Genomic DNA, 15,506 nt, shown 5'->3' with positions numbered 1-15,506 from the left:
CGGAATATGGCTTGCCTACTGTGACGGACCACTCTGATCACATTGTGCTTGTATTGAAAGAGGATCACAGGTTCCCAGTAGATTTCTGGGCATTTCAGCAATTCAAGATGCTGGTCCTGACTTTCAAGCCTGGAGAACTTTGGGGCAAGGGTATCTGAAGGACAACTTTCTTCCATATGAAGGTGCCCCCAAATGAAGATGTGCTTCAGAGATCTACGTTTGGTTTCAGAGGTTAGGTGGGTGATCTGAGAAAGGAGGGGCTTTTCAGTAGTGCCCCCCTAATTATGAACCATGTTCCCCAGACAGGTTCAACAGGGACCAACACTTTTATCACTGTAGATGAAGATATCTATCCAAGGTTTTTAAGGATCATGGGAGGCTGTTCCTTTTATTGATCTGTTTCTTGATTTAAACATACATACACTATTATTTTAGGTTCCCTCTTATACTTTAGTTTATTTGAGTTTATTTCTGTGCTGCTTTTTCACAGAGGACTGTGCCCAAAGCAGCTCACAATATACATCAACTTATCAAAATTCTGGACATGGTAGTGTTTGTGTGTGTGTGTGTGTGGGGGGGGGGGGGGAGGGAGGGAGGGAGGGATTTTTCAAAACTTAGCAATACATTTGAATAACACAAAAACAATAAACATTCGATAAATTTGATATTACAATAAAATAATCTAGACTTAGGGCAGAATCTAACAAGGCATGTATGCCCCTGCTGATTCTTTTCCACCCTGCTGATTCCCCTCTGCAAGTGGTGGGCTGCTCCAATTTCATCGTGTAAGTGGTACTCTCTGCTTCTCCAAGGAAGATTTAGCAGAGGATTTTGCAAAGACTACCTGCTAGGGGAAGTTCCAAAATAAGTGGAAGTACTCATTTCTGCAAGGAGGCAAGTCAGTGAAGCTCCCTTATATGAGCTCTACCGGCGACCTGCCTCCTTCCAGAAATGAGCATTTCTCCTTGTTCTGGTTCACCCCAGAAGTGTTACATTGCCATTGCACAAGTGCTGAGTGTGCTTACACAATGGAATTGGGCTAGACAGCATCACCGATGCAATGACTATGAGCTTGAGCACATTCCGGGAGAGAGCAGAGGACAGGAAGGCCTGGCGTGCTATGGTCCATGGGGTCACGAAGAGTCGGACACTACTTCACGACTGAACAACAACAACAAGAGAATTGGAAGGGGTGCAAGCACTCCATTGGATTCTGCCTATAATGCCTAAGAAGGACAAAACAAAAACAAAATTAACCAGCCAAATAAACCTAACTTTAATGAGCCGATAGAAGCAGCCACAAGCAGCCTGGCTTAAATACAGTTCAGAATGGGTGAGGTCTTCGTACCAGGCTACATAGCTCACAGCTCCCCTCATCTCTCCTCCAATGGAGGCTGACAGCAGCAAGAGGGAAATGCTATGGAATGACAATGGTGGTAAGTCCTCTTGCCCAGCCTCCCAGATGTTTGAGTCACTAGTGCTGGTCTTACTACACTAGCCTTAAGAACATAAGAGGAACCCTACTGGATCAGACCAAGGTCCATCTCATCCAGCATTCTGTTCACACAGCAGCCAACCAGCTGCCCATGGGAAACTCACAAGCAGGACATGAGTACAACTGCACCCTCTTGCCCATGTTCCCCACCAACTGGCATACATAGGCATATTGCCTCTCATACTGGAGGTAGTACATAGCCATCAGGACCAGTAGCCATCAATAGCCTTCTCCTCCAGGAATTAGTGATAGCCTTCTCCCCCTTATGGTGAAACTGCTCTTACAGTATTTCCCCCCTTTTATGTTATTTGGAGTTTATATTGTAAACTGCCTTGGATATTTTTAATAGAAAAGGACAAGTGTTAATTTAAATAAAGTGTAAAGCAAATATGCCCCCTGCTTGTGTGCAACTTCCACGGTGAAGATATTGGAAAGCTGAAATGCTAAATTTTCTTCTGCTGGAAACAAAATACCTCCAGCTATACCTGATGCATGGTCATCTCCCTCCCTGGAATTTTCTACCCCCTGTAACCCAGGCCTAGCACCCTCCCTGGAGGCAGCCACCTGAATGTTTGCAAGACTGACTGTTCTAAACATTCCTCCCTGCATCTTCCTGTGTTACTAGTCAATCACTTAAGCAGTGACAACTGGTAATAAAGGAACCAACATCCTGTATTTAGCAGTTAGGTTCAACCTATAAAGCATCCACAGATGTCCACCAGCTGGAAATGATTACAAATGAGGTTTTAATCACTGGATGTTGAAGACTGCTAAGAAAGGGCTGTATTGAAAATGCTTTATGAGTGAGCAGGGTGACCTTCAGGGTCACTGGTGTCTTGGCTTTAGCTCAAGGGGAGGGTCAGTGGATATGTGGCTGACAAGAGTGCCCATATGTTATTAAATCTATTGAACTGGGTTTCCCAAATGGAGAAGCCAATTCTGTCTGACGTATACTTACTCCTGGGCTCTCTGTCTATTGGCAATGTGTTCAAGCAGCTTGAAAGGCAAGGACACAGGCACCATAAATTACACTGAAGTCCCTGATCTCTGTACCCTTTCCTGTCCTCCTGTAATACATCCAGCCATTTTTGAAACTAAGCTGCCCCCTTTTAATGCAAATATATTGAAAGATGTCAAGACTGTGCAGGAGGAGGGAGTGTGTTGCAACTGATGCCATGATAGATTGGCTCTCATAGGCATACAGGTAACCTGGCAGATGGTAATTGTGCCAAAAAAAAGCACCCCTCCCCTACCACCACTTCCAACGAACTAGGTTTTCTGTAGGGGTAGGGATGCAGTAAAATCCCAAGCTTGTGTTAGTCAACCCTGTACTCCAGTGCTGTCCTGTCAGTGCTCCAAACTGGCCCTATACTCTCTTCTGAACTGCTTTTCATTTGCAGTCTATGACCTAGTTTGCACAATCACCAGTTGCATACTGCCCACCACTGTGAACATTGAAGCCACTTGGCAGGCAGGTGCTACAGCTTATTGTTATGTGTGAACCCAGGCAGGGTAGCTTGTTCCCATGAGTAACAAGCACCCAGAACCCATGGGCTGCACTAGGATTCTGGGGTGGCTTGCTAACCATGGCAACAAGCCACCCTACATGGGTTCACTTTTGCGCCATACTTATAAAATCTTTGAAAGACTGATACAAAATCGCCTTACTGTAGCTGTAGAACCCCTGCTTATACCGCAGCAGGCTAGATTTCACCCCAAAAGATGCTGTACCGCACAAATCCTTAATCTAACTCAATACATCAAAGACGGATTCCAAAAGGGTAGCATAACAGGAACTGTATTTATAGATCTAACGGCTGCATACGACACCATCAACCTTAGGAGACTGAAGCAGAAAGTATATGATATAACTACATACTTTAAACTTACAAACATTATTAGGAATCTGCTTCAGAACCGTAGGTTTTTCATGGAATTCCAGGGAAGACGAAGTAGGTGGAGGAATCAGAGGAATGGCCTACCACAGGGAAGTGTATTAGCTCCAACCCCCTTCAATATCTATACTAACGATCAACCACTTCCTGCAGGCACTAATAATTATATATATGCTGACAATCGGGCAATGGCCACACAAGGAAAAACATTCAAGGAGGTAGAACAACGATTAACCGAAGCTCTGGAAGAGCTGGATCGACATTACTGCGAAAACCAGCTAAGGCCAAATCCAGCAAAAACTCAGGCATGTGCCTTCCATCTACGCAATAAGCAGGCTGCTAGGAAGCTGCAAATTACATGGAAAGGAGTGTTATTGGAGCGTTGCACTGACCCTAAATATTTGGGGGTTACTCTGGATAGGGCCTTAACATATAAACAGCGTTGCATCAACACTAAACTGAAGGTCAGGAGAAGAATAACATCATTAGGAAATTAACGAGCGCCACTTGGGGAGCTAAACCAAGGGTTCTTAAGACTACAGCATCTTAAGACGACTCTGCCACTCGGCCGGCGAATATGCCTGCCCAGTTTGCTACAAATCAGCACATGCTGGGCAAGTTGATGTTGCTTTGAATGAAACAAGCAGAATCGTTACCGGATGTCTAAAACCTACTTCTCTAGAGAAGATCTACCATATAGCTGGCATTGCCCCGCCTGCTGTTCGTAGAGAAGCAGCAGCATACAAAGAGAGGCTTAAATCCTAGGGTTGGCGGAGAATTTCTCCCCAAAACTTCGGGGGGCCGAGCGCCAATGTGTTCGGCGCCCCGAACAAGTTTCGGGGAGAAATTCTCCGCCCCCCCGCCCCCCGCACCCCCCCCAGGATGGGACTTACCTTGGCGAATGTCCCTCCTGGCGGCGGGTCCAGCCGGCGGTTCGGCGGGTGTTTGCCCGGGGTGGGAGCAGCAGCCGGTCTTTTGACCGGCTGCCGCTGCCGCCATTCCAATCAAAGAAAAAAAAAACGCCCCCGTGATAGGCTACGTGACGATTAACGTAGCCTATCACGGCTAGATTTGCAAAGTCAGCCGTGATAGGCTATGTAAATCGTCACGTAGCCTATCACGGGTGACTTAAAAAAAAAAAAAAAGCGCGTACGCTAATGGCGGCCCCCATAGGGAGCCGCCATTCCCGTTCCTTATTTGGTCGCAGTAGTCTACGTAAAGATTACGTAAACTACGGCGAAAATAAGGGCAACGCTATTTGCATTGCCCTTATTTTCGCTGTAGTCTACATAAAGATTTACGTAGACTACAGCGACCAAATAAGGAACACGAATGGCGGCTCCCTATGGGGGCCGCCATTAGCGTATGCGCTTTTTTTTTTTTTTTTAAGTCACCCGTGATAGGCTACGTGACGATTTACGTAGCCTATCACGGCTGACTTTGCAAATCTAGCCGTGATAGGCTACGTTAATCGTCACGTAGCCTATCACGGGGGCGTTTTTTTTTTTTTACTTTTTAGTTCGCGGCCGGGCGAGGCGAGGCGCCTCCTCCCCAGCCTGAATTTCGGCCGGGCGAGGCGGGAAGCCTCCCCCCCAGCCTGAATTTCGGCCGGGCGAGGTGGCAAGCCTCACCCCCCCAGCCTGAACTTCGCGGGGGGAGCAGTGAAGCACCTCCCCCCCACCGCGAACAAGCTTCGAGGACAGGTAAGTGACTTTCGTCCATCCCTATTAAATCCTCAATATCCAAACAGCACCCTCTTTACAGCCTACAACCAGCTCCTCAGAGATTAAACTCCAGGAAAAGCTTCCTCAGATCGACTGAAGACTTTGATGAATTCAGAAGTAGAATGGACTTATGGAAAGCTACAAAGAATCAGCACTGGAGGAAACCAGCAGAGGAGCGGACACCCGGTTCTGATGAAAGCTGGGAAGTTTGGAAATCATTGAATAGACTGCATACGGGTGTAACAAGATCTAGAGACACCCTGAATACATGGGGTTATCTGGTAATCTCTGCCCTATGCGACTGTGGAGACAACAACACATATGTATGCTTGCCCTTTGTGCCCTGACCAATGTACACATGAGGTCCTTATGACAGCGCAACAGAAGAACGCAATTAATGTTGCTAGTTCTTGGGCAAGATTTGTCTAATTTTTATATATTTTAACTTTTACATTTTATATTTTAAATGTTATGTGTATGTTTTTTAATTGTGATGCTTCTGACATGAATAAATATAAATAAATGGGTTCACATGTCATGATAAGCCCCAGCAACCACCCACCACATTTCAAATATTCACAATGGCAGCCAGCACATGCCACAACCCACCATGGCTTATTTAAGGCATGGCGGGCACCAGAGATCATGCAAACTGGCCCTACATGTATCCTCATTCATTTTTCAAAGCTCTTTGGTTCCTCCCATGCCACCAACTTGGATGGCTTTAAAAGGGAAGATTCATGGAAGATAAGGCTATCAGTGGCTACTAGTCATGATGGCAATGAATATATTGCCTCCAGTTTCTGGGGAACACAAGCAGGATGATGCTATTTCACTCATGTCCTACTCTAAGCTTTCCAGAGGCAGCTAGTTGGCAACTGTATAAACAAAATGCTGGCCTACATAGGCCTTAGCCTGATGCAGCATGACTCTCTTTGTGTTCTCATATCATCAATAGTAACATTTACAAATTCAACTTGTGATAAGCACATTGGTAGTGTCATTTAACTGCTAGCAACTCCATTGGTGTACCTGACATTTTACTAAGTAATGTAAGAAAAAAGAGAGAGGTTCATGCCTCAAGGCATTTACACTCTGAATGGCATACCAGTGCAGCCACTTCCATGCCACAAAATGATGTGACTTGTTACATACTTCCAACATGGTACCCAGTGCTCAAATTGGTTTGTTCTGTCTTTCACTCTTTCAGAAACAAAGGTCTGATCTGACATCCTTTGATCTCTGCATCCAAGACACCACTGTGGAAAATTGAATTTAAAAGAGATTGCTCCCCAAGCTGAAATAACCATAGACAGACTCAAACTATGTCAAGCTAACTGACCTCTATAAAATTGAAACTGCTTATTGGTCTCCCTAACAGGAAAGCAGAAGCAGTTTTGCCAAATGCTGACATAACTTACCTGCCATGTGCTTAATCAGGGCAGTGGGGAAAATAACAGAAACAATACATGTTGTTTAATATTTTAATATGCCTTGACCACAGATCATAAAATGTAAGACACAACTTGGCTTTATTTTCCATGCTTGGGTTTTTCATCCTTTGCAAATACTTTGCCTAGATCTTTACCCTGAATGCTTGTGGGATGCCAGGGTGGTGCCAAGACAATGCTCCCATTACACCCAGAAGAGAATGGATGCTCTGACTTGGATTCCTGCATTGAGCAGGGGGTTGGACTTGATGGCCTTGTAGGCCCCTTCCAGCCCTACTATTCTAAGATAAGAGAAGGTTATCAGTGTGAATGGAAAGAGGTGGACAACGTTTACAATGACTTGTTTAATCATGCAGGGCTTCTCTCTCTCGCTCTCCCCCCCCGCCCCCCATCATTCCCCTTCTTAATTGAAATTGAAAATTAATGCAAGAGTACAAATCCAATCCATTACAATCAGAATTAGCAATCATGTGTTTGGAAATAAAACTGCAAACAATGGTCATTAGAGAGTTTACTTATCTTTTAGAATAGGCATATATTATCTTCCAGAATGAGCAGGTACTTACCTAGGTACCTAGGTACCCTAGAACCAATTACCTAAGGAGGTGGTGGGCTCTCCCATATTGGAGGCATTCAAGACAAGGCTGGACAGCCATCTGTCAGGGATGCTTTGACCTGGATTCCTGCATTGAGCAGGGGGTTGGATGCGATGGTCTATAGGCCCCTTCTAACCCTACTATTCTATGAGTCTATGGGTGGAAGACTGTGTGTGTGTGTGTATTGTGTGCAAGAGGTGCCAATATCATAATACTGGGGTGCAGAACATCAGTCTTGAGGGCCAAATCCAGCCTGCTCCAAGCCCCAATCCAGTCCTCTGGGGTTCCCCAGAAGGCCACGCCATTTCCATAATGGCAGTCAGGTTGGTCTCTGGGATATCCCTTGTCCCAGAGACCAACCAGTTTTAAAAACTTACACTGTTTTTAAATTTTTTACACTGGCTTCCATTTTGTTTCCAAGCAAAATATAAAAGTGCTGGTTCTTACCTTTAAAGCCTTACATGGTCTAGGTCCAAGTTACCTTAGGGAGCGTCTTTTCTCCTATGTCCCAGTCTGCCACCTAAGGTCTTCTGAGGGCTCTCTGCTGCAGCTGCCTAATGTGAGATTAGCAGCCACACACAAGAGGACCTTTTCCTTTGCTACCCCTCAGTTGTGGAACGACCTGCCAGGTGAAATGTGCCTGCTGACCTCTTTGAAGGTTTTTAAGGAGGCATTAAAGACTCTATTATTCCAGCAGGCCTTCACTTTTTAGAACTCTTGTTCCTTCTGCTGACTCTTGTATACTGTTTTTAAGCTGTGTTGTTTTAAGCTGTTTTATTCTTTGATTTTTATTTTTTCATTTTTGTTACATTAGCTCAATTTAATTTTTTTAGCTCAAAGTTGTTTAGTTATATGTTGACTTGTTTGTATATATTGTCCATATGCTTTTAGGTAAATGGCTTTTAAACTTTGTATATTGTGTTTTAACATTTTAACTTTTGTAAACCACCCAGAGAGCTTTGGCTATGGGGCAGTATAGAAATGCAATGAATAATTAAATAAAATAGATTTCCCTGATCCCACCCCTTTTCCCCCACCACTGATCAAGCTTTTGTGCAGTTTTTTCGCCATTCTAAAAGGCTGAAATGCCTCTCCCAAGGTTGAGTTGCTGACACTAGGATCTTTAAGCTTTAAACTTTGCTGGTACTTTTGGTCATTTGGCCCCATCTGTTTTGACTTTGGCCCCACCCACCACTGGAAAGAGCTTCCCGAGAGCTTCTCTGGAATTTGGCCCAGAGGTCGGGGAGAACTTCTGTACTATTGTCATAATTAATGCCACATATCCCAATATAGCTCCATGAAGATGTCAGCAAAGCCAATTGAAAGGGAAGACAGTGCTTCCAGGATAAGTGTCATGATTTCCTTGTCCCCCTCTTTCCTTAAGCTCTCACAAACACACAGAGGGAGAGGCTTCAGTCTCGCACCTTTAATTCATTATTCACAGGTTCATTACAGATGCAAATCCTTGAAGACTCTCTGGCTACAAAGGAATACCTCCAGGGGATTCAAATGGGATCACCGAAAGTTGCCCACAGTTTGAAAGGGCGGTGATCTAGCTAGTCTAAGTTAGGGAGGGAGGTCCTGCCCCTCACGTGCTGCTTCCCTGCATAGCCTCTCATGCATCGCTAACCAGTTCAACCGTCTGAGCTCCACCCCTGACATTTACCTCTTAGCTCTGCATCTCCGCCTTGCTTCTCTTAGGTCACAGTCCTCAAGCCGCTCCTCCCTCTCACTGTTTCTCACAGAGGGGGGTAAGGAGGAAGCTTCGTGCCTGGCCATCTGGGAGTTGGTAACCTGAGAAGCACTCCTACCCATATCTGAACTGGCTTGTGAAAAAGCCTCCCCCAGGTCTGGCTGCTCCTCTTAGCTGCTATCTTCCTGTGCTCAGAATCAATCCCGACAATAAGTTACATGAGTGATCTTGGACAATTATGAATGGTGTAATCAGACTTGGCTACATGCTGATGGTACCAGTGGCAAACACAGCCAAGCTGAGTAAAATTGCCCTCGCTCTGAATAAACATAGAGCTTTATTCCCTTTTGATGTATTGTTTATATTTGCATTTGATTTAGTGGTTGCTTGCAGTGTTTGAAAAATCAAGGTTCCACACCCCCATTGTTAATAGTGATGTTGCTGCAATAAGGGTGCGACATAGATGCCAACAATCATTGGGGGGTGGGGGGAGAAGGGATGGTCACCCTGTGGTTGTATGTAAGTAGAGACACCCAGGATAAGTGGTGAACAGAGCAAATGAGAGACTGGGGCCATGTTCACACGAAGAGCTAGTTCAGTGTAAACATTCTTTAACCCGATTAAACTCCTGAATTCTTTTGACTGAGAAAAATAGAGCAAGAGAACTTCCTTACTGTATTCCTGTATTGTACTATGAAAGTTGGAACAGTGCCAAAGCAAGATATGTGCTCCTGATTAACTACTGCAGAAGATGCTATTTGCCTTTGTTCATGTGAGCACAGCACAGTGAGATGGAGGAGGAGGCGAAGAAGGAAAAAAAGCATTGGTAAAGCAACCAAGTGGTGTAGTGCTTCCTGTTCTGATTGAGTTCTTCCTCTACCTTGCTTATCATCAAAATGTAAGCTCCTTGGGGCAGTGAGCAGAGCAATTAGACCATCACACAGATTCCCCTTTGAGGACAGATAAATCCACAACTCTGCATTGTTGCGACAGGCAAGCACCATTCTCCACTTCAGTGATCTCAAGATACAAAGGCCCTAACTGGCTTTAGTCATCTGGCACAAATTGCTATATGGTTTATTTCCCCACAAAGATCAATTTATAATTCAATGGTTTCAACAAAGTATTTGGACACATCCCATACCATGGTAGATGCAAAGGGGTTTTTTCCTGCAAAATAATGTCCAAATCGATGCTACAATATTGCATCCTTAGAGGTGGTAGGAAGTTACAGAGGGAAAATATGAGAGAGAGAGAGAGAGAGAGAGAGAGAGAGAGAACATGTTGTACTCTAGCTTTTCTGAAAGACAATTCAATTTCAAACTTACCGGCTCATTGGCCTCCTTATAGCACTGGCATTTGTAAAAAGGATGGACCAGGGAAAACACAAACTATGATTGAAGCTGAAACAACTAAAACCACTAACAAGAGCAATAACTCTTAGTAAACCTACACCTGATGCCCAAGGTTGCCAGTAATGGCTATATTCCCCCCCTCCAAATGTCAAATTCAGCTCTAGTGTTCTTCCATGTACAAATATGGGTAACATACCAGACTCATTGCTCAACTAAAATTGTGAAACAACTACATGTAGACTGGGAAGTCTGCCTGAACTGTTCTGCTAGCCAGGCTTACATAATGCAGCCTGACAATATAGAGCATACATTGGAATATGAGGGTTTACACACAATTTAAGACATCAGCATGCCCAGAAAACCCATCAACCAGTGGAATAAAGCCAGACTAGTTGTGTCACAATGTGGCTAGAAATCAATGTGGACCACCTAACCACTCACCTAACCCATTTATTATATCCAGGTTCATTTCTAAAAATCAGCTTGTCTTAATTTTAACCCAGGGGGCTTTATCTGTCCGCGTTTTGAAGCCTGTTAAACCACATGTCAGATATGCCCTACCCCGTGTCTGGCATGACTGGCCACGCAGCGGGGGGGAGGCATGGGAAGCTGCCATTGGCGGGATCTGGTGGTGCCACTCTCGAAGCACAGTAAAAAATGCTATATGTAACTAACTATCTAGATGTGAGCTATGGGGAATATTCCTGGTGGAAGGATGAAGTGTGACCCCACCACTAGTCTTTGAAACTTAACTAAGATCATTCAAAATGAATAGAAGAACAGCAAGAGAGAAAAAACCAGCTGTGCAAATTATCAAGTAGAAATCTAGACTAAATCTAGACACTAGAGTGAGAAAAAAAAACAAGTACAAAGCCTGTCAAAACAGAAAAAGTATTATAATTAAAATCCTCCCATGTTTGACAATGTGAATATAATAATATGCAAAGAAGGTGCAGATTTTATGTGAAGACACTAACCAGTACTAAGCACTGTAGCCAATCATGAAAGCATCCTCTTATAGCACATTATATGATCTTCAAGTTAAATGTTGTGCATCAATGTCCTCATTCATCAGTTTTCCCATCCCTTGAATTGAACGAACATAACTTCTTTTCTGGTGGGTCAAAACCGGTGGACCTTAAGATTTTAAAATGTTGAGCCGATAAGCCTTCGCCCTTTAAGCTGTCATTCTGCAGACTTAAATAGAATTCCATCACCAGAGTTAATGAGCTGCTCATAATTTCCACAGGCACTAACTTAATTTGTACATTTCCGTTTGTCACTGGGCTTGTTAGAGGCTCTGCACCATTGCAGTTTGCCTTGAGTACAGACTATGGGCCAACCCCTATGGCCATACTCCATGTGACTCCCCACTACACACACATATATAGTGTGCAGGCCCATACATTATGTAAACTGTTCATAGTGTTCAGGCATTAAAAAACCATGTTTTATCCTTGCAATAAATAAATGAGCTCATCAATGAACCACAAGCACTGTAACATCCAGGGTGTAGCAAACAAAATTCTTCTTGGCTACAAGTAAAACTGACATGTTAGATGAACTAGTGACATGAAAACCCAATTCTCACATTCATTTTTGATGCCATGAAGCCACGTAGACATGACCAGAGGGTGAATGTAAATATATAATATAATATTGTGTATAATACAGCTATAATGGATATTGCTGTATGAACCACCATCCATCCCAAACTCATCTCTCAATGGCATAGATGGTTTTGAGAATTCCTTCTGAATTCACAAACATGAACACAAACATACACTCACAAACATGCACAAAACACCCTCAATGGGTGTTGTAAGCATTCAAGAATCAGGCTGTCAGCAAGCCAAATATTTTTCATGTCTCCTGCTCTTTAGCAGTTCTCACTGTCCACCATGAAAAAAAGAAAAGGGGGGGGAGCTGCTTGCCTTCGCAAAGGGGAAGGTGGTAACCAACAGCATGAAAGTCTCATGAGACAGACTTCCCAGAAGACAGGGCTGTCCCTGTTATTAGGCAGAGGGAGAGCCTCTATATGAGGCTGTTAATGCACTGTATCTACTTTGGGTTTCTTTGCAGAACTGAGATCCCAACACTCCACAAACAGCATTTTCTTTCCTTCTTTTCCACTACATAATCTCTAGGTGGCACTGTGGTATATCAGAATAGCATAATTATGCAAGTGGAAAAACTCTCACACACACTTTTTGGTTCACAAATAATACCACACTTTTCCTGCTCTAAAAAAACCTCACCAAAAGTACCGTTTAAAAACAGAAGCTAAATTGGAGGGTCATAATGTTGTCTAAGAACCTGTAAACACCTGTGAGTAGGGAATGATGAGCCCACAATAAATGCCTCATGTAGGAAAGCTCTGAGGCAGCTGCCTCAGGTGACAGATTATTGGGGAGGCGGCAGCAGCAGCAGCTCCCCTCCCACTGTTCCTTCCCTAACCACTATTCCCTGTTCTGGGTCCACTAAGCTAGCCAGCTGCTGCCTTCAGATGGGGGCACCATCTTGTCCTTTGCCCCAGGCAGCAAAATATATTGGGCTGGCCTTCCCAGCACACCTTCTAGGCTTGAAATACTGCTTTTCATCATTTCCTGTCAGAGAAAGCTAGAAATTCCATGATCCTGGCAGGAAAGTATGGCATGTCACTTCAAGCTTAGCAGTTGGGCAGGCAAGGCCCATCTAGTGATCCTCCCCACACTGCCAATGAACCCTTTCTGCTTCACTAAGCTAAAGGTGGGTTGTTTGTGAAAGGGAAGGAGTGGTAGGCTGGTCCCAGCAGAACAGGTGGGTAGCCAACCCCATTTTGAGCCAGAGCCAGTTTTGAATGAATCTGCACCCATGTGGAAAGGGAATGCCCCTTTTCGAGTGGTCAGAGCTTGCATTTTGACCCCTATCCCCCAGGTGCCGAGTTTTTGCAAGCATCACTAAGTGGCGCAGTGCTCTTTTTGAATCCTAGTCCTTCTGTGCCTGATAAATACTGCTTCGCTTGACACAATTAAACAGCCTTCACCAACCTGGTGTGCTCCAGATGTGTTTGACTCCAACCCCCAGCATCCCCCCACCAGCATGAAGGATAAATACGGTTGGCTGGGTTTTTCAGGGAGTTGTAGTCCAACAGGTCTGGAAGGCTCCAAGTTGGGAATTGCTGTAATCAGACTTCCTTATTTCTTTGTTGGAAAATAAACCAATGCTTGATTCTGCAGTTTTTGTCCTTTTGTCACCACACCAAATGTTAAGGTGAAAGCACATTCAGCAGAAAAAGTCCACCGTATGGCAAAGTTTGGATGCTCTCCCATGAGAAAACCAGTGAACCAACCAATCACATACACACACACAATTAGCATATTTGGAGGAACTTCCAGAGTGGCTTGCACAGAGCTTTCCTTTCTATTGGAATATTTGATGATGTGCATGCTGAAGAGGTACAACCCCAGTAATGGTTTTGCCACAGGTTCAGCATCAGCATGCAGCACCTTCAGGCAACTGTTTCGGGCCCCAGCACCCTAAAAGGGCCCATCAGCACCAATGCTTTCCCTGGGCTCCCTCACCAGAAGGCTGGGCTTACAAGCTGTCATTTCTTATTTCACAAGTTCCAACACTCCCAACATATTATCATTCTGGGGCATGTGTAAATTCAACATGGCAGCTTGTATCTGTTTGCCACTGCTGCCAGGTAAGCCTGGATCTGGGAGACCACTAGTATTGGAAGGGGGGCACCACAGAGCATTTTGCCAGGTCCCCACTAAATCTAGAGTCATCCCTGATGACATGACCTGCAGTTTGTAGAGAACAGGCACAAGTTCAGGTATCAACTAAGGATACAAGATAATCTAATTCACCCTTCTCAATCTGGGTCCTTCCAGATGTTTTGGAACCTGGGTGCCTCCAGATGTTTTGGACCACAACTTCCATCAGCCCCAGCCAGCATGGTCAGTGTTCACGGATGGTGGGAGCTGTAGTACAAAACATCTGATGGGGCACCCAGGTTAGGGAAGGCTGCCCTCTCTCCTAGAAAAATACAAAGGGACAGGAACATTCTTATAGGAGTAACACTGCCATTTTTGGATCAGGATCAAAGGGTGTGTGTGTGTGTATGCGCGTGCGTGTGTGCATGCATGCGGGGGGATCCTAATGCAAATATCCTTGAAGTATGGCATTCATCAGATCTCCTTATCAGAGTGTTATATGATTCTCTCAAACCAAAGCATTTGAAATACATGTCATCCTCTAGGAGAACATAAGCAAAGGAGAGAGACTTATCTTAAATACGCTTGCTTACCTGTGGCTGAGTCCACGACTCTAGACTTGTCTCTTTTAATGGTGTCTGTGGTCTTCCCACTTCTTTTGAATGCTTTTGAAAAGAAAGAGAAATACTAATAGTCAATTGTTTGACTATTTGGGATACCATTGTGAAAACAAACTAACAAACAAACAAATATGAATGAGAGGACTGACACAGTGAAACAGAAAATTATTAAATACAAGCATGTATTGTTTATTTTAACAATCCAGGCCTGCTGAATTATTTTGATGGATGTCTGGAAATAACCGGGCATGTCCAAATGTTTCTTGACTGGATGACCCCCTTGAGAGGTCTAAGGCATGTCCTGGCCTATAGATATACTGTCACCAGCAACAGTGCCAAAAGGGACCAGGAAAGGTATCCACATTGTGTCTTTGTTATCATTCATGTGATCCTAATTTAAAAAGGAATTTGATGCTCTTGATCCTACACGGGAACAGAAGACAGAGGGAGAGGGAAAGCTTTTCCAGGTGAAAGAATTTGAGTTCCTTGGTGCAAAAGGATGCTGCAAAAGTCTTTGACAACAGCTCACCTGCTCCAAGCCCCTCATTCCTGAATCTGAAGGAAAATAGTTGACAATTAAAAAAGAAAAGAAAAAAGAAAGAAAGAAAGAAAGAAAGAAAGAAACTGAAGGGTGGCTATGCGTCCAGCTTTACAAAGGGTAGCCCTCTGTTTGAGAGGCTGTTCAATATAAGTCCAGTTTAAAGGTAAAGAAGGGAGTGTGGGGGGCAGGAGGTGAGGGGTGCTTGAATTTGCTCATCAGAAGTTACAGTAGCACATGGACAAAAGTCTGAGCAAGCACAGGTCACCTGGTCACAGCCTTGACCATGGTGGTGAGATGGATGGATGTTATTTATATAAATGGCAGTGTAGTTCTAAATTTTCATCTAAATTGGCACATGCAATATATGCAAGTTGGTGTCCTCTTTTGTTTTCTTCTGTGGTGATATATCTCCACTTGGGAGGGGGGGATTGTGGA

General features: G+C 44.2%; 1 protein-coding gene across 1 annotated transcript in view; it reads right to left on the bottom strand.

Moving 5' to 3' along the window:
* Positions 1-15,077, bottom strand: part of LOC146338464 (protocadherin-9-like) — a 612,567-nt gene extending 597,490 nt beyond the window's left edge. The window contains exons 1-2 of the mRNA XM_084813272.1: positions 15,060-15,077; positions 14,504-14,575 (exon numbers count right to left, since the gene is read on the bottom strand). Of these exons, the coding sequence (XP_084669398.1) occupies positions 14,504-14,575; positions 15,060-15,077 (90 nt within the window). The remainder of the gene's footprint in view (positions 1-14,503; positions 14,576-15,059) is intronic.
* Positions 15,078-15,506: the final 429 nt, after the last annotated feature.

Source organism: Heloderma suspectum, chromosome 9 (genome assembly GCF_057233095.1).
Source record: "Heloderma suspectum isolate Gila_16-S chromosome 9, 16-S_ref, whole genome shotgun sequence".
Taxonomy (NCBI): domain Eukaryota; kingdom Metazoa; phylum Chordata; class Lepidosauria; order Squamata; family Helodermatidae; genus Heloderma; species Heloderma suspectum.
Note: the sequence above shows the minus strand (reverse complement) of the source record. Positions and strands in the feature narration are given on the sequence as shown.